The sequence below is a fragment of the Nerophis lumbriciformis genome, linkage group LG27 (assembly GCF_033978685.3).
Source record: "Nerophis lumbriciformis linkage group LG27, RoL_Nlum_v2.1, whole genome shotgun sequence".
NCBI lineage: Eukaryota > Metazoa > Chordata > Actinopteri > Syngnathiformes > Syngnathidae > Nerophis > Nerophis lumbriciformis.
The window spans coordinates 6,474,495-6,495,000 of NC_084574.2; the positions used below are offsets into that span (position 1 = coordinate 6,474,495).

General features: G+C 40.3%; 1 protein-coding gene across 3 annotated transcripts in view; it reads left to right on the forward strand.

Annotated features, from left to right (window-relative positions):
- Positions 1-20,506, forward strand: part of cntln (centlein, centrosomal protein) — a 432,451-nt gene that overhangs the window by 82,430 nt on the left and 329,515 nt on the right. For 2 of the 3 annotated variants that reach the window (XM_061922942.1, XM_061922943.1), the window contains 2 exons: positions 6,463-6,564; positions 11,104-11,223. In XM_061922942.1, coding sequence (XP_061778926.1) covers positions 6,463-6,564; positions 11,104-11,223 — 222 coding nt within the window. The remainder of the gene's footprint in view (positions 1-6,462; positions 6,565-11,103; positions 11,224-20,506) is intronic. The other variant, XM_061922945.1, reaches the window with a different exon arrangement.

Here is a 20,506-nt window from a genome sequence, read left to right on the forward strand (position 1 = left end):
TAGAAATGTAGAAGTTACTCAAAAGAAATGAACAACCCAACCAAAAAATGCAGCAGCTCAATTAAAAAACTGTACTTAAGCCACATTATTATTTTTAGTACTGAACTCTTAACCCTCATTTGTAAACAATAACATGCTTATTATACAAACAGTATTTGTACATCTTTAACACAAAATGTTTTTTCTGTCTTCAGAGATTCAGTTTTTTTGGTGGTACTCGAAACCTTTCTGGGTACCTGCGGATCACTGGTGGGGTTTTTGTTGTGGGTGATCTGGGTTCTGATGATGGCAACTCAGCAGCCCTTGAATCTGGTTCAATGATGAGACTAGTTTGTGTCTGACTCATTGATGGTCCTGGTGATGGAACTGAAACAGCACTGTCCAGTTGTACTGATGGCACATTTTCTGCAACTGGTGGAGACTAGATAACTGGCAGTCTCTCCATGTTTTCTCGCCATGGTAACATGTGATCCACATGCACTGTGCGCTGTCTCTGTCCCTCATGATATATATATATATATAAGAAAATACTTAACTTTCAGTAAATTCTAGCTATATATATATATATATATATATATATATATATATATTTATTTATTTTATTATATATATATATATATATATATAAGAAAATACTTAACTTTCAGTGAATTCTAGCTATATATATATATATATATATATATATATATATATATATATATATATATATATATTTATTTATTTATTTTATTATATACATATATATATAAGAAAATACTTAACTTTCAGTGAATTCTAGCTATATATGTATATATATATATTTTTTTTAAATTCTATTTTATTTTTTTTAAATTATATATATATACGGTATATATATATTTACGGTGTATATATATATATATATATATATATATATATATATATATATATATATATATGAAATACTTGACTTGGTGAATTCTAGCTGTAGGGCAGGCACGCTATTTATATTGTGGGAAAGCGGACGTGAAAACAGGCTGTCGACACGTCACTCAGGTCCGCCTGAATTTCGGGAGATTTTCGGGAGAAAATTTGTCCCGGGAGGTTTTCGGGAGAAGCGCTGAATTTCGGGAGTCTCCCGGAAAATCCGGGAGGGTTGGCAAGTATGGTCTAGACTGGGTGTCGGTAATCCACGGCTCTCGCCCTAGTGGCTCCCTGGAGCTTTAAAAAAAAAAAAGTATGATAATGGAAAAAGATTAGGGAAACATTTATTTTTTGTTTTAATACAGTTTCTGTAGGAGGACAAACATGACACAAACCTTCCTAAATGTTAGAAACCCCACTGTTTGTATTAAACATGCTTCACTGATGAGAGTATTTGGCGAGCGCCGTTTTGTCCCACTAATTTCAGCGGTCCTTGAACTCACTTTGTTTACATGTCCAACTTTCTCCGACGCTGCCACAGAAAGATGTGTTTTATGCCACTCCCTTGTCTCATTTTGTTCACCAAAGTTTTTATGCTGCGCGTGAATACGCAAAGGTGAGCTTTGTTGATGTTGTTGACTTGTTGGAGTGCTAAACAGACATATTTGGTCACTGCATACTGCAAGCTAATTGATGCTAACATGCTATTTAGGCCAGCTGTATGTCCACATTGCATCATTATGCCTCGTTTGTAGGTTCTTTGAGCTCATTTAATTTCCTTTACTTATGTCCTCTGTGTATTTAATTTATATTTGCTTGTCTCTTGGCGTATGCAATATTGTCTGCAGTTTGTGTGCCGTTATAAACCACCGCAAACGTTGCCCAGCTTGCAAAGATTGTAATTAATCCATTAGAAGAAGACAGCCTGCTGTTTCCTTTAACTTGGACATGCACATCCTTACCTTTGGCCATTTGTCAAGTGGTGCATGTTTAACCAAATGTTTACCCTTTTCAGTGCTAAAAGAATACCAGCCCACTGTCTCCACTTTTCTGTCTGTCCTTTCATCTAGGGCAGGGGTCGGCAACCCAAAACGTTAAAAGAGCCTTATTGGACCAAAAACACAAACAACAAATCTGTCTGGAGCCGCAAAAAATGAAAAGCCGTATATATGTCTTATAATGAAGCCAACACATGATACAAGTGTCTATATTAACTATAATAGCCTACTATCAAAGTGATTATGTGTCGCAGGGTGACGCAAATCTTCGTTGACAGAAATGTTGAAATGTAATATTTATTCTACACATTTTTACAACATTAGAAAACATTAGTAAATTAGAGGCTACTCAGAAGGTGCGATAACTCCTGGAAATTACTGGCTTTTAATGGCCAAAAGTATAGATGTGTGTGTCCAAGTTAAAGGAAACGGCAAGCTGTCTTCTTTTAATAGATTTATTACAATCCTTGGCAAGCTAGGTAATGTTTGCTGTGGTCTGGAACAACATGGCACACACACAACTATCTATAATGCAGCCAATATTACTTACAGATAATGTGTCATGAGACATGCAACACCAAATTATATACAAAGAGGACATGAGTAAAGGAAATTAAATGAGCTCAATTATACCTACAAATGGGGCAGCACGGTGGCAGAGGGGTTAGTGCATCTGCCTCACAATACAAAGGTCCTGAGTAGTCTTGGGTTCAATCCCGGGCTCGGGATCTTTCTGTGTGGAGTTTGCATGTTCTCCCCGTGACTGCGTGGGTTCCCTCCCGGGTACCCCGGCTTCCTCCCACCTCCAAAGACATGCACCTGGGGATAAGTTGATTGGCAACACTAAATTGGCCCTAGTGTGTGAATGTGAGTGTGAATGTTGTCTGTCTATCTGTATTGGCCCTGCGATGAGGTGGCGACTTGTCCAGGGTGTACCCCACCTTCTGCCCGATTGTAGCTGAGATAGGCTGCAGCGCCCCCCGCTACCCCAAAGGGAATAAGCGGTTGAAAATGGATGGATGGATACCTACAAATGAGGCATAATGATGCAATATGTACATACAGCTAGCCTAAATAGCATGTTAGCATTGATTAGCTTGCAGTCATGCACTGACCAAATATGCCTGATTAGCACTCCAACAAGTCATCAACCAAGCCCACCTTTGTGCATTCTTGCACAGTATAAAACTTTTGGTGGACAAAATGAGACAAAGGAGTGGAAGCTTTTACATGTAAACAAACTGTTGCGTTGTTGTTTGTATTTTCCCTCCATCTTTTTCCATTTTCAATCGTTTTATAAAAATGCTCCAGGGAGCCATTAGGGCGGCACTAAAGAGCCGCATGTGGGTCGAGAGCTGCGGGTTGCTGACCCCCGATCTAGGGTAAAATGTGCATCATTCCTTGTGAATACAGGACAGATACCCTTGTTTCCCTCCAATGTTGTTTGCTGACTGATGCGTTTGATTCATGCTATGTTTTTTTTTGTAGTTTGTGGTAGAAATCATTTAGTCGTGTAAGTTCTTGCTACTACTGTTTAATTGTTACTGTATTGGTAGGAGTGTAACGGTACGTGTATTTGTATTGAACCGTTTCGGTACGGGGGTTCCGGTTCAGAGGTGTACCGAACGAGTTTCCACACGGACATATTAAGTAGCCTAACGCACGTTGTGTAAACAATGCACACCGAGGCACAACACAGGGCATGCTAGCAGCTAACGGGCTAGGATAGACTGACCATGCGTCCTCTTTTCACCGGACATGTCCTCTTTTGCGGAGCTGTCAGGGCGGAGTTTCTTAAATGCCTCAAATGTCCGGCATTTTGAGTTAGGGTTGCGTGTATTTTCAATGTACATTCAGGGTTAAGAAGGGGTTAAAAACAAAACAAATTGTGCACGCAGCAGCATTGGTGAGGGAGGGGTATGGCGTCACATTAGTGCCAAAAATCCGAGCGCATAAAAACTGTTATCGCGCGATGATTCTCCACTTCGTGCGCGCGCGACACCCTTTTGTGCGCGCGTGGTGACTTTTTGTGCGCTCTCTGTGTACTCCGGACATCTCTCCTCGCGCTGTCATGTTTCGTTTTGGCACTTTGGGGGCGGGTATGCTTAGACGGCCCCTTCTTTCTGATTGGTCAGGCGAAAAATGCTGAAAAATGCTCAGAGCCAATCAGAAGTATAGCAGGGCGGGTCATCGTCAATATGTATCAAGATTTACGGAGGAAGAAGTGGATAAAAAAATGTCGCGCGCTGATGAAGGTTATTTCATACCACATAAACACAATACAGGGTAATACAAAATGTGAGCCAAATAAATAATAAGACAACAAACACCATAATCACATCTTTCAGCCAGAACTGCTCCACCAGCAATAACATCCAACCATAACATTATTTTATATTTTCACTTCTTCTTGAACATTTGTTTTCTAATTTATGGAATTTCTTTTGATTCAGCCATAAAATTAATGAAATAATCTTTGAATTTTGTTTTTAAAATGTTAAAAATAGCTTTTAATAATGTATTCTGAAACAGTTGAAAATAATCAGAGAACTGACTAACACTGACCCTACACAACTATGTTGCACAATTAAGTCTTTTTTTCTTAAAGCGAAAGAGGTAATTTCAACAGGTACAGCATCCTATGTCATATCTACATGTAATAAGATTTGTAACAAGGCAAACCGTTTGTAAATTGGTCGAAAATCGAGCAAGTTATGGTAATTTAATTAGTACATGTACCATTGACATCAATGTAATGATTGAGGCTAGATGTCCGAGGTAAGATGGCTACAACGTTGCTACGCTGGAGAATGATTGGTCATATGAAAAATGCTCACAGCCAATCAGAAAGGAGGGGCCGTCTAAGCATACCCACCCCCAAAGTGCCAAAAAGAAACATGACAGCGCGAGGAGAGATGCCAGGAGTACACAGAGAGCGCGCAGAAAGGCGTCGCGCGCGCGCAGAAAGGCACTACGCGTGCGCAAAAGGGTGTCACGCGCGCGCACGAAGTGGAGAATCAGCGCGCGATAACAGTTTTTATGCGCTCGGATTTTTGGCACTAATGTGACGCCATAGAGGGGCAGAGACAGAGAGAGAGAGAGAGAGAGTTATGATAAACGCGCATGCGTCGCCAGGCTCTGCTTTTACAAAAGTGTGCCCCGGAGGCCATTTGCGGCCCACAGCTAATGTTTTAAAGGCCCACGGCACATTCTAAAAATACTATTAAAATAAACAAAAACATAACAAAAGTGAAATGAAAAAGCTTAAAGGTTAAATGTCATTTATAAAAAGTTGCAATGTTGACTAATAAAACAAAGCTGTTTTTTCTTTTTTTCTTTCAAACTGTCATTGCTCAAAACATAATATTGAATCAAAAGCAATGTTGTTATGAATTATTGACCTATCCAAGGTTCCCATTACTTCACATCAAATCTTCCACTAAGAAAAATATTTTTGGTGGAAGATTTTGCAAATTTGGTAAATAAATAACCCCAAAATTTATTTTTTGTTGTTTTCTTACTGTACCGAAAATGAACCGAACCGTGATCTCTAAACCGAGGTATGTACCGAACCAAAATTTGTGTGTACCGTTACACCCCTACCTGACAATTTTGTTAACAATTCCCTTATTGATACCTGTGGGCAGGCATGATGTCACCACGCACTGCGCCGATCAGCAGCACAGACGTTGGAATTATTCACGAGAAAGGAAGACAACAGGGCAACTTGCAAAATTTGCAAAGTGGTTAGAAACGCCAAGGGAAGCTCAGCTAAAAAGTGGTCAAATATGTATTTTTGTAACGGGCTAGGATAGACTGACCATGCGTCCTCTTTTCCCCGGACATGTCCTCTTTTGCGGAGCTGTCAGGGCGGAGTTTCTTAAATGCCTCAAATGTCCGGCATTTTGAGTTAGGGTTGCGTGTATTTTCAATGTACGTTCAGGGTTAAGAAGGGGTTAAAAACAAAACAAATTGTGCACACAGCAGCATTGGTGAGGGTGGGGCAGAGACAGAGAGAGAGAGAGAGTTATGATAAACGCGCATGCGTCGCCAGGCTCTGCTTTTACAAAAGTGTGCCCCGGAGGCCATTTGCGGCCCACAGCTAATGTTTTAAAGGCCCACGGCACATTCTAAAAATACTATTAAAATAAACTAAAACATAACAAAAGTGAAATAAAAAAGCTCAAAGGTTAAATGTCATTTAGAAAAAGTTGCAATGTTGACTAATAAAACAAAGCTGTTTTTTTTTCTTCTTTCAAACTGTCATTGCTCAAAACATAATATTGAATCAAAATCAATGTTACTATGAATTATTGACCAATCCAAGGTTCCCATTACTTCACATCAAATATTCCACTAAGAAAAATATTTTTGGTGGAAGATTTTGCAAATTTGGTAAATAAATAACCCCAAAATTTCTATTTTGTTGTTTTCTTGCTGTACCGAAAATGAACCGAACCGTGACCTCTAAACCGAGGTACGTACCGAACCGAAATTTTTGTGTACCGTTACACCCCTACGTATTGGACATAAATGAACTCAAAGAAACTTCCGTCCACACTGACTGACTGTCTCGACACAGGCAGCGGTACCTGAGCAGGCCCTCGCCGCATCCCGGAGGCGTAATTGTGAGTTGCCAGAGGACAAGGCCCTGCATTGCACCTCTCCTGCCAGAAGGCAGCAGGTGGGTCAGCGTCCACACGAATTGTGCTTTTAGCCACTTAGGACGACACGTGTGCGAGCCGCTTTCGCGTCCACCCGTCCCCCAAATTAGCGCTGGTGCGTCAGATCAAAGCCACAGGAGACGCGATATGAAGGCAATGGTCCGTTGACAGTCATGTGATTTATTAGTAGACCCTTCCTTCTCGGCCAACCTTTTGTCCCGGACACCCCCCCTCCTTCTGTGAGCGGGCCCGGCGTGTGCTGCTGCTTTCACGCATGCCTTGGGCCCAGGCACCGACTGATTTAACGCTCCAGCAGTACGTTATGAACACTGAGCTTTTGATCTTCTTACTGTTCGCTCTCTTAAGTTTGGCAGGAGATGTTTCTAGATGGTCTGACTCGCGGTGTGATTTATACCACTGTCCTCATTAAAGCTTCAGCAAGAAAAGGAGGTGTCCCCCTCGCTGTTCTGATTGTTTATACATGTAACCAAATACTAAGATGGTATTGATGTTGTCCATTGTGCTTTCCTGTTGTTTGTTTGCCTAAGGAAACATTATAGATCACATTCAAAATAAGTGCGAGCAAATGTAAATGTATACTTTAAACATCGTTAGCACAGTGGCATACCTGCCAACTACTCCGGTTTTCCCGTAATTAGTACGGTTTTCATCAACCTATTCCGGGTTACGGTTGCAGTGATAAAAAATACGGTTTTTCATTAATTAAAAAAAATAATTTTTTTTAAAGTTTTATTCACGAAATCGCGTAACAACAATGACAATCGACACTGCTTCCCGTAACTTCCTATCGAGCCATTCCGAATGCCATGCGCGAAGCTATTTATAGCACCGCTGCCAAGCACCAGGCACCAGTTGCCATTGTTTCCAAACGAGCGAACGATCATGGAATCAGCCGGAGAAAAATCGCAAAGGAGTCTTAAACCGAAAAGAAAACTGCAGTCATTCCGTGAAGAATATTCAAAATAATGATCCGTTCCAAAAAGGGTGAAAACTACGCGAATTGCACCTTGTGCAGACAAGATTTTTCGATCGGACACGGAGGAATTAGCGATGTAAAAGACCACGTTGGGACAAAAAAACACAAGTCTAATGCCGTTGCTAGCGATACAAGTGGAAAACTTTCAACGTTTTTCGTCGCCCAAACAGATATGATCAATCTGATAGAATAAATTTGGATTTTAGCCACAAAAAGGTAATGACACCAATGTTATCTATTGGAATTGTTTAGTACTGTTATACTGTTAAAAGTGTTTATACTATTTATGCTTTCAAGTCCAAGTTGAAGAAATCTTGTTAAATGTTACAGCATAACTACCAAAATACAGAAGTATGTCCTTAATATTTTTGCAGTGCTATTTCTGTTGAAAAGTTAAAATGATTACATTAGAGATGGGATGTGCCACTTTTCAAGTGTCTGATGGCTTAAATTAATTTTGATTTATTTTTCATATTTTGAATTCTTTTGAAAGGCTTACAAAAAAACTACATTTGAATTGTAATTCCGTGCTATTGACAGGACTATTAATTTTAATGAAGTTAGCTTACCATGTTTACAGTATGATAATTGTGATAGAAATGTGAATTTTAGGCACAGAATATTTTTTACAATTGAACAAGGCAGTAGATTATACAAGCTTGGACAGAAAGTTAATAATGACACCAATTTTTTTTTTTATGGAATTGTTTAGTACTGTTTTACCATTTGTTTACTGTAAAAAGTGTTTATGCTCTTTATACTTTCAATTAACAAATTGAAGTCTTGTGAAAGGTTGACAGGATAACTGGCATTAACTGTCAAAATAATTTCAAACTATTGAAGTTAGCTTACAGAATAAACATGTCAATCAACCCATATGATTTTTGCTGTAATATTTTTGTTTTGAAAAGTCACTGTGACTGATAGAAAAGTGATGGTTTTAGCAACATTTTAACCTGTCTGAATGCTAATAATCATTTTGCGTCGGGGGGCGAAGCCTGAACCCCCCACCAGGACTTTGTCCTGGACCTACCGGGGCCTGCGGCCCCTGGACCCTGTCTACTAGGTTTTTCTGATTTCAAAAGTTGGCAGGTATGCAGTGGTACTCAAACTTTTTTCACCAAGTACCACTTACCATATTTTTCGGACTATAAGTCGCAGTTTTTTTCAAAGTTTGGCCGGGGGTGCGACTTATACTCAGGAGCGACTTATGTGTGAAATTATTAACACATTAGCGTAAAATATCAAATAATATTATTTATCTCATTCACGTAAGAGACTAGACGTATAAGATTTCATGGGATTTAGCGATTAGGAGTGACAGATTGTTTGGTAAACGTATAGCATGTTCTATATGTTATAGTTATTTGAATGACTCTTACCATAATATGTTACGTTAACATACCAGTTGGTTATTTATGCCTCATATAACGTACACTTATTCAGCCTGTTGTTCACTATTCTTTATTTATTTTAAATTGCCTTTCAAATGTCTATTCTTGGTGTTGGCTTTTATCAAATACATTTCCCCCAAAAATGTGACTTATTCTCCAGTGCGAGTTATATATATATTTTTTCCTTCTTTATTATGCATTTTCGACCGGTGCGACTTATACTCCGGAGCGACTTATACTCCGAAAAATACAGTACTTGGCTCTCCAAGTACCACCATAATGACCAACATTAAAATACAGTTGCTTAGTAGGCCTAAATATTCAATTAAAACAAGGCAGAGGTTTTAATCAACAATTATATTTATTATTTTTGGCCACTGTAACATTACACACAGTTTGAACAGTAGCACTGTTTGAATATTTAATTAAGTGATTCTTCTGTATTAGTAACCATGTGGGCTATGTTCACAATGCTCCGGAAGACAAGCTAGCATACATATAATACAAATATCCTTAAAGTTTTATAATCATCAGACAAATGATTAATGGCGTATAGGCAATTAGTTAAGCCCCTGCTGAGATGTTTTGCTTGGTGGAAGTCATGATTTCTCCAAGCAATCGTGCTCAAATGTTACACTTGTGCTTGTCAGTTCCCTAAAGCTGTGTACTGTAATACATTTCATAGCAAATTTGGCTTAAAACACTACAATTACCATAGGAACCCCCCACCAGGACTTTGTCCTGGACCTACCGGGGCCTGTGGCCCCTGGACCCTGTCTACTAGGTTTTTCTGATTTCAAAAGTTGGCAGGTATGATACCGGGAACAATTATTGATCAATTCATTATAGCTCAACTTCCAATAACTGACTTCTCGGACTGAATCAACAGCGCCTCTGCTGGTTGCAGCCAGGCAGTGCACACAATCGACAACTGCACACATCAGTTAATCGACTGATTGGGTAATATGTCCAAATTTGGTACTTACCCTTTTTCCTTTGCCTCATTTAGACCCTCAAAAACATTTTTTGCATTTTGCAAAGGACTTCACCTAGCGTTTGCATAGGCCTTTTTTGGTTGTTATTTGGGATTCCCCTTTTGGCCATTCTGCTTCACTCCCCCCCCCTTCCCCATGTACTTGAACAGGCCGGGCCAATTGACGTGCCTCATCAGGGGTATGCAGATTAATCTGCTAATTAGTTGCATGCAGTCATTAAGGCTGAGTTAAAGCACACATGGTTGGCACTCATGTAGGCGCACCAGGTCACTGGAGTCAGCTGTAGCCGTCGCACACACACACACACACACACACACACATTCCCACACATACACGTCTCCAGAGTTTGTTTGAGAATCCTAACCAAAGAGTAACCCGTATGTGGTTTTGCAGCTTTTAACGGCCATCGGAGCTCAAATTAATGATCCGCCGTCTCATTTAAGACTCTTCCTCTTTGCACTTCACTCCCACTTCAGCTCAAGGACTGCGGCGCATTAAGGCGCCCTGCATTTTTTTAGCCGCCATCTGGTCAGGCCTCCTGGGCACCACAGGGCGCCTCCTATCCTCCCATATTCATATTCCGCCGGCATATTGTTCCCTTTTTCTGCAGCATGGCAACACCACTTGTTTATTCTTGTTTTATAGAGAAGGAGCTGGCGAGCAGACTGCAACCCCTCCCCTCCCCGCTAATCGGTTGTCCTATCAAGTGTAACCTGGAGGCCCCTCGTAGAGCAATTAGAGCGACCTCCCTGCCCACCTTTTGTAATGAAGCCCAGCACATTCTGGAATCTATAGCCCCTTTAGTCTCCCCTAATGGGACATCATTATTGTCAAAGAAACAATGTAAATGGAAATGAACATACTCATTAGCCAGTCGCAGAGAGAAACCTTTTGCTCACGCGCACACAAGCTCAGCTTTATGCAGCCCACTAGCCCAGCTTGCTTCTATTCCTCTGGCAACCCGTTTGTTTACGCCAGCATCTGTGTGTACCAAAGTCGACAATGCGTAGTTTGTTTTTTTTGTCAAGGTGAAGAGGGAGCGGGATGCTTCATTCATTCCTTCATCCATGCTCCTTCTTTTGGCGTTCACTCAGCATGTACAGATGTTAATTGTTGCACAAGTACGTGCCCATGTGATAATCTTCACCGCTTCTCTTGGCGTACCTTTCCCAGGGTGCACCTGTGCAGCGATCCCGGTCTCTGTCCCCGGCCAGCAGTGCCGAGTTTGATCGCGGGAGAAGACAAGGTGCACAACAAAGGATGGAAGACCTTGAGGAGTTGCTCCAATTGAAGGTAAGAAGATAATGTATGAAAACACTACATTTCCTCGTAGCCGCAACATTTAAACACCCGAGAGGTTGCTCAATTTGTAAACCAACTGAAGTTTGCAGCACCTCACGTGTTGCACATAAACTTGCAATCATAGCTCACAAGACTTATGGAAATCCCACCAGAGTTCTGCATACTACCGTATTTTTCTGACTATAAGTCGCAGTTTTTTTCATAGTTTGGCCGGGGGTGCGACTTACAGGTAAAAGCCAGTAAATTAGAATATTTTGAAAAACTTGATTCATTTCAGTAATTGCATTCAAAAGGTGTAACTTGTACATTATATTTATTCATTGCACACAGACTGATGCATTCAAATGTTTATTTCATTTAATTTTGATGATTTGAAGTGGCAACAAATGAAAATCCAAAATTCCGTGTGTCACAAAATTAGAATATTACTTAAGGCTAATACAAAAAAGGGATTTTTAGAAATGTTGGCCAACTGAAAAGTATGAAAATGAAAAATATGAGCATGATGGTGGAAACTTTACACTAGACTTCAGGCAACGTGGATCCTGTGCCTCTCCTGTCTTCCTCCAGACTCTGGGACTTCGATTTCCAAAGGAAATGCAAAATTTGCATGGTTGGGTGATGGTTTGGGTGCCATGTCATCTGCTGGTGTCGGTCCACTCTGTTTCCTGAGATCCAGGGTCAACGCAGCCGTCTACCAGCAAGTTTTAGAGCACTTCATGCTTCCTGCTGCTGACCTGCTCTATGGAGATGGAGATTTCAAGTTCCAACAGGACTTGGCGCCTGCACACAGCGCAAAATCTACCCGTGCCTGGTTTACGGACCATGGTATTTCTGTTCTAAATTGGCCCGCCAACTCCCCTGACCTTAGCCCCATAGAAAATCTGTGGGGTATTGTGAAAAGGAAGATGCAGAATGCCAGACCCAATTACGCAGAAGAGTTGAAGGCCACTATCAGAGCAACCTGGGCTCTCATAATACCTGAGCAGTGCCAGAAACTCATCGACTCCATGCCACGCCGCATTAACGCAGTAATTGAGGCAAAAGGAGCTCCAACCAAGTATTGAGTATTGTACATGCTCATATTTTTCATTTTCATACTTTTCAGTTGGCCAACATTTCTAAAAATCCCTTTTTTGTATTAGCCTTAAGTAATATTCTAATTTTGTGACACACGGAATTTTGGATTTTCATTTGTTGCCACTTCAAATCATCAAAATTAAATGAAATAAACATTTGAATGCATCAGTCTGTGTGCAATGAATAAATATAATGTACAAGTTACACCTTTTGAATGCAATTACTGAAATAAATCAAGTTTTTCAAAATATTCTAATTTACTGGCTTTTACCTGTATACTCAGGAGCGACTTATACTCAGGAGCGACTTATGTGTGAAATTATGAACACATTAGCGTAAAATATCAAATAATATTATTGATCTCATTCACATAAGAGACTAGACGTATAAGATTTCATGGGATTTAGCGATTAGGAGTGACAGATTGTTTGGTAAACGTATAGCATGTTCTATATGTTATAGTTATTTGAATGACTCTTACCATAATATGTTACGTTAACATACCAGTTGGTTATTTATGCCTCATATAACGTACACTTATTCAGCTTGTTGTTCACTATTCTTTATTTATTTTAAATTGCCTTTCAAATGTCTATTCTTGGTGTTGGGTTTTATATCAAATACATTTCCCCCAAAAACTCGACTTATATTCCAGTGCGACTTATATATGTTTTTTTTCCTTCTTTATTATGCATTTTCGGCCGGTGCGACTTATACTCCGGAGCAACATTCCCTCTAAGGTGCACGCCTGTGCAATTGCGCACTGCTCAAGCGTCCTCTGCGCACGGCAAATCTATGCCACGCACAAAAATCAAATAAAAAAATAAGCGCATAACAATTTTCACGACAGAGAAAACAGTTTTCGCCATCATTGTTCAAATATTGTAACGTCTGTCGAGACGCTTTGAGGACATGAATTCCTTCCATCACTTTACTGAGCAAAACTCTTTATTGTCGGCCATAAACACATCACCAAAACATTAGTAAAAAAAAAAAGATATCTAGCAAAACTGGTCATTTTCTGCAGTACAAACCAGACCAAAAGCAACTTTGTTATATCAACAGCAGCCGCTCACTCTTTCTCGCTTGCGCCAACACATGCACATATGGCACTTAGACAGTGACGCGTTTACAGCCACACAAAAAGTCGGACAACTCCAACACCGCACATAAAGTGTCATTCCAGGTCGTTACACTATGATTTACCAATCAAATGTGTCCTTATTCTAGTGTCATTTATTAGGAATCTTAATTTATAAATATTAATCATGAAATGCTGTTAGTATAATAAATAAATACTAATAAAAATATATTTTTTACAAACAGGAAGTTGCAGGAATGTACACATAATCCCCCGCTTACATCTCATTGTGCAACATGTGAATGTTTTAATGGGAACTAAATGCAATGTCTGAAAGGGGTACAAATTATTTCCAAAGCAGGACCTCCACCCAGACAAACAATACAAGTACACAGTTCATGAAAAACAATATTTTTTGTTATTGTCATTGTAAGTGGGCCTAAACACTTATATTAGAAAATAACCTCATGGAAACGACTGCTCTCATTTGATTATAGTAATAAGAGAATGTTTTCTGTCTATCTGTGTTGGCCCTGCGATGAGGTGGGGACTTGTCCAGGGTGTACCCCGCCTTCTGCCCGAATGCAGCTGAGATAGGCTTCAGCACCCCCCGCGACCCTGAAAGGGACAAGCCACAGTGTGCACGTGTGATGTTGCTCACATGGGCTCCACTGAATGCTCAGGGAGTTTTTGTGTTTGCTCACACACATGAACAATTAGAGGGAACATTGCTCCGGAGCGACTTATACTCCGAAAAAAACGGTATTTATTATGAGACTTATGATCAGCAAGTATCTACAGTGCATTCAAAAGTTTTCACAGCGCTTCACTTTAGCCACATTTTGATATGTAACTGCCCTATTCTAAACTGGAATGCATTCATTTTTATCCTTAAAATTCTACAGACCCCACAATGACAGTTTGGAATTGTTTGTTTTTATTTTAGCAAATCTATTCACCTACAGTACAGGCCAAAAGTTTGGACACACCTTCTTCTCATTCAATGCGTTTTCTTTATTTTCATGACTATTTACATTGTAGATTGTCACTGAAGGCATCAAAACTATGAATGAACACATGTGGAGTTATGTACATGTTTTATATTCTATCCATCCCATCCATCCATTTTCTACCGCTTATTCCCTTTGGGGTCGCGGGGGGCGCTGGAGCCTATCTCAGCTACAATCGGGCGGAAGGCGGGGTACACCCTGGACAAGTCGCCACCTCATCGCAGTACTTAACAAAAAAATTTGAAATAACTGAAAACATGTTTTATATTCTAGTTTCTTCAAAATAGCCACCCTTTGCACTGATTACTGCTTTGCACACTCTTAGCATTCTCCCGATGAGCTTCAAGCGCACCTGTGAAGTGAAAACCATTTTAGGTGACTACCTCTTGAAGCTCATGGAGAGAATGCCAAGAGTGTGCAAAGCAGTAATCAGAGCAAAGGGTGGCTATTTTGAAGAAACTAGAATATAAAACATGTTTTCAGTTGTTTCACCTTTTTTTGTTAAGTACATAACTCCACATGTGTTCATTCATAGTTTTGATGTGACAATCTACAATGTAAATAGTCAAGAAAATAAAGAAAATGCATTGAATGAGAAGGTGTGTCCAAACTTTTGGCCTGTACTGTACATTATTCATGTACATAAGTATTCAGAACCTTTGCTCAATACTTTGTTGATGCACCTTTGGCAGAATTACAGCCTCAAGTGTTTTTGAATATGATGCCACAAGCTTGGCACACCTATCTTTGGGTATTTTCAGGTGACGGCGACGCGTTGAACGCCACTGCAAAATTATTACTGGTATTATAATTTTTAAACCACCTTTTCACATTGTGTGTTAAAAAAAAATTTGGACAAAAATGAATGTATTCAGTTTTAGAATTAGGCTGTAACATAACACAAATGTGGAAAAAGTGCAGCGCTGTGAATACTTTCCGGATGCACTGTAAGGCAAGGGCTTAAACACATGTTCCCTTGGCTATTAATTCGAACAAATTGTAGTAACTTGTTCATTGCCTGTATTAAAAAAAACATATAGAAAGTAACATTGTGCCAAAACAGACTACAAATTTAGATAGAGTCGAACCTTGATTTACAAATCTAAATGGTTCTTGAACACGGTTTGTCAATAGAAAAGCTTAAAAAGGACAAAAAGTAGCATAGTGGCTAATTGCAGCACCGCTCTGTTGACTTAATGAGCACCGGATATTGATCAGCCCTCAATCTCGTTACCTTGCGTAATGACAATAAAGCTGATTCTGATTCTGATTCTGACAAAATGGATGTCACGTCAAGTCAAGATTTCTTTATATAGCACAGTAAAACAACTTCCGTTAACCGAAATGCTGCACAGGGCACATAAGACGATAAAATAATAATAAATAATAAAATTACAGCAAAAAAAAAAAAGAGCTACGAGACACACAATTTTTCATTGTACGGCAAACTTTTCTGTTTAACTGTGCATATGACAATAAACAATCTTGAATCTTGCATGGGTGGAGGGAACGTTCATTCACAAAGACAAGGTTAGTAAACGAATTAATATTTTTATTCGGTCTACGGTTTGTAAAACAAACATTTTGTAAAATGAAGAGTTAGTTGAGAATCACTAAAGAATCAACTCTTTAAATCAAACTTTATTACGGGACTTTTCATACAACCCCGTTTCCATATGAGTTGGGAAATTGTGTTAGATGTAAATATAAACGGAATACAATGATTTGCAAATCCTTTTCAACCCATATTCAATTAAATGCACTACAAAGACAACATATTTGATGTTCAAACTCATAGACTTTATTTTTTTTTTGCAAATAATAATTAACTTAGAATTTCATAGCTGCAACATGTGCCAAAGTAGTTGGGAAAGGGCATGTTCACCACTGTGTTACATCACCTTTTCTTTTAACAACACTCAATAAACGATTGGGAACTTAGGAAACTAATTGTTGAAGCTTTGAAAGTGGAATTCTTGCCCATTCTTGTTTTATGTAGAGCTTCAGTCGTTCAACAGTCCGGGGTCTCCGCTGTCGTATTTTACGCTTCATAATACGCCACGCATTTTTGATGGGAGACAGGTCTGGACTGCAGGCGGGCCAGGAAAGTACCCGCACTCTTTTTTTTACGAAGCCACGCTGTTGTAACACGTGCTGAATGTGGCTTGGCATTGTCTTGCTGAAATAAGCAGGTGCGTCCATGAAAAAGACGGCGCTTAGATGGCAGCATATGTTGTTCCAAAACCTGTATGTACCGTATTTTCCGCACCATAAGGCGCCCTGGGTTATAAGCCGCGCCTTCAATGAACGGCATATTTCAAAACTTTGTCCACCTATAAGCCGCCCCCGTGTTGTAAGCCGCATCTAACTGCGCTAAAGTACTGTCAAAAAAACAGTCAGATAGGTCAGTCAAACTTTAATAATATATTAAAACCAGCGTGATGTGGGCGCGCATGGAATCGTATATCAACATGGACGGAGCTGCTGAAAAAAGCCACCCGGCCTCTTCGCGTAAACTTAAACTTACCTTAACCACTCGCTCATCTTTTCTTCATCCATCCCTTCGAGTTAGCTTTTATGATGACGCCGGCTGGAAAGGTCTCTTTTGGCAAGGTCTTCCTTTTGAATATCACCATGGGTGGAAGTTTCTGGCCATTAGCATGGCAAGCTAGAACCACAGTGAAGGATGACTTCTCATTCCCTGTGGTGCGAATATTCACCGTACGTGCTCCCGTTGTATCCACAGTGCGGTTCACAGGAATATCAGTTGCTGTGAAATAGTAATCCGTGTGCGGATGGAGAGATTGCGTCTTTTCATGAACCGGATCCCTGTCGCTTCGTAGGAGCCATTTTGTGGTCTTTACAGATGTAAACACACAAAGGAAATGAAACGTACGGTAATATCCGCGCGCTTTTTCTTCTTCTACGCGGGCGGGTGGTTGCTTACAGTAGAAGAAGAAGCGCTTCTTGTTCTATGGGGGCGGGTGCTTACCTTGGCGGTTGCTTGCGTAGAAGAAGAAGCGCTTCCTGTTCTACCGGGAAAAAAGATGGCGGCTGTTTACCGAAGTTGCGAGACCGAAACTTTATGAAAATGAATCTTAATATTAATCCATATATAAAGCGCACCGGGTTATAAGGCGCACTGTCAGCTTTTGAGAAAATTTGTGGTTTTTAGGTGCGCCTTATAGTGCGGAAAATACGGTACCTTTCAGCATTAATGGTGCCTTCACAGATGTGTAAGTTACCCATGTCTTGGGCACTAATGCACCCCCATACCATCACACATGCTGGCTTTTACACTTTGCGTCTATAACAGTCTGGATGGTTCGCTTCCCCTTTGGTCCGGATGACACAATGTCGAATATTTCCAAAACAATTTGAAATGTGGACTCGTCAGACCACAGAACACTTTTCCACTTTGCATCAGTCCATCTTAGATGATCTCGGGCCCAGAGAAGCCGGCGGCGTTTCTGGGTGTTGTTGATAAATGGCTTTCGCTTTGCATAGTAGAGCTTTAACTTGCACTTACAGATGTAGCGACCAACTGTAGTTAGTGACAATGGTTTTCTGAAGTGTTCCTGAGCCCATGTGGTGATATCCTTTAGAGATTGATGTCGGTTTTTGATACAGTGCCGTCTGAGGGATCGAAGGTCACGGTCATTCAATGTTGGTTTCCGGCCATGCCGCTTACGTGGAGTGATTTCTCCAGATTCTCTGAACCTTTTGATGATATTATGGACCGTAGATGTTGAAATCCCTAGATTTCTTGCAATTGCACTTTGAGAAATGTTGTTCTTAAACTGTTTGACTATTTGCTCACGCAGTTGTGGACAAAGGGGTGTACCTCGCCCCATCCTTTCTTGTGAAAGACTGAGCATTTTTTGGGAAGCTGTTTTTATACCCAATCATGGCACCCACCTGTTCCCAATTAGCCTGCACACCTGTGGGATGTTCCACATAAGTGTTTGATGAGCATTCCTCAACTTTATCAGTATTTATTGCCACCTTTCCCAACTTCTTTGTCACGTGTTGCTGGCATCAAATTCTAAAGTTAATGATTATTTTCAGTTTGAACATCAAATATGTTGTCTTTGTAGCATATTCAACTGAATGTGGGTTGAAAATGATTCGCAAATCATTGTATTCCGTTTATATATACATCTAACACAATTTCCCAACTCATATGGAAACGGGGTTCGTATATCTGTAAGTAGATTCCATCAAGAAATGCTAAAAACTACAACAAAGATGACGGGGAGAAGACTCAGTGGAAGTGAAGCCACTCCACCTCTTGAAGAGACGGTCAGAAAGCGACTTGAAGATGGTTTGTAAAACATAATCTATGCAACATTTTCACCAAATATCCACCATTACATGCCCGGCACTACAGTAAAATATTGTCTGGTGTGCTGTGGTAAATTATGCAACTTCACCTAATTGGTCGAACAAATATTCTTTGCAAATCAATAATTATAATCGGCAAATAATGTGCCGTTGTCTAGTGTCTGTGGCGTATAAAGCTTGGCAGGGTAACCATGTAGTACTCCATATCAGTAGGTAGCAGCACGTACTTAATTGCTTTGTAGAAGTCGGAACGCGTCGAGGATGGTTTGTCGTGATCCCAATATGCAGAGCAAAGCGGGAGACAGTGTGCAGGCAAAAAGGTATGTAATGCTTTAACCAAAAATTAACAAAAGGGAAAGTAAAAGGCAATGAAACTTAGGGATGTCTATGCAAATCGAAAGTAAAACTGAACTGGCTACAAAGTAAACAAAAACAGAATGCTGGACGACAGCAAAGACTTACAGCGTGGTCCACAATGTACATCCGTACATGACATGACAATCAACAAAAGGATAGCATCCACACAACTGAAATAGCCTTGTTTGCCAATACAAAGCAGGTCAGGCAATAGCACTAAAAGGAAGGCGTGAAGCTGCTACAGGAAAACAACAACAAAACAGAAGGGCCACCAAAATAAAAGCGCAAGACAGGAAGTAAAGCAGGAAAACAACAAACAACTCAAAGTAAGGCACGACAACCTGGTGGAGTTAAATTTTTTAAGCAGGTCAGGCAATAGCACTAAAAGGAAGGCGTGAAGCTGCTACAGGAAAACACCAACAAAACAGAAGGGCCACCAAAATAAAAGCGCAAGACAGGAAGTAAAGCAGGAAAACAACAAACAACTCAAAATAAGGCACGACAACCTGGTGGAGTTACATTTTTTAAGCAGGTCAGGCAATAGCACTAAAAGGAGGGCGTGAAGCTGCTACAGGAAAACACCAACAAAACAGAAGGGCCACCAAAATAACAGCGCAAGACAGGGTGTAAAGCAGGAAAACAACAAACAACTCAAAATAAGGCACGACAACCTGGTGGAGTTAAATTTTTTAAGCAGGTCAGGCAATAGCACTAAAAGGAGGGCGTGAAGCTGCTAAAGGAAAACACCAACAAAACAGAAGGGCCACCAAAATAACAGCGCAAGACAGGAAGTCAAGCAGGAAAACAACAAACAACTCAAAATAAGGCACGACAACCTGGTGGAGTTCAATTTTTTAAGCAGGTCAGGCAATAGCACTAAAAGGAGGGCGTGAAGCTGCTACAGGAAAACACCAACAAAACAGAAGGGCCACCAAAATAACAGCGCAAGACAGGAAGTAAAGCAGGAAAACAACAAACAACTCAAAATAAGGCACGACAACCTGGTGGAGTTAAATTTTTTAAGCAGGTCAGGCAATAGCACTAAAAGGAGGGCGTGAAGCTGCTACAGGAAAACACCAACAAAACAGAAGGGCCACCAAAATAACAGCGCAAGACAGGAAGTCAAGCAGGAAAACAACAAACAACTCAAAGTAAGGCACGACAACCTGGTGGAGTTCAATTTTTTAAGCAGGTCAGGCAATAGCACTAAAAGGAGGGCGTGAAGCTGCTACAGGAAAACACCAACAAAACAGAAGGGCCACCAAAATAACAGCGCAAGACAGGAAGTAAAGCAGGAAAACAACAAACAACTCAAAATAAGGCACGACAACCAGGTGGAGTTAAATTTTTTAAGCAGGTCAGGCAATAGCACTAAAAGGAGGGCGTGAAGCTGCTACAGGAA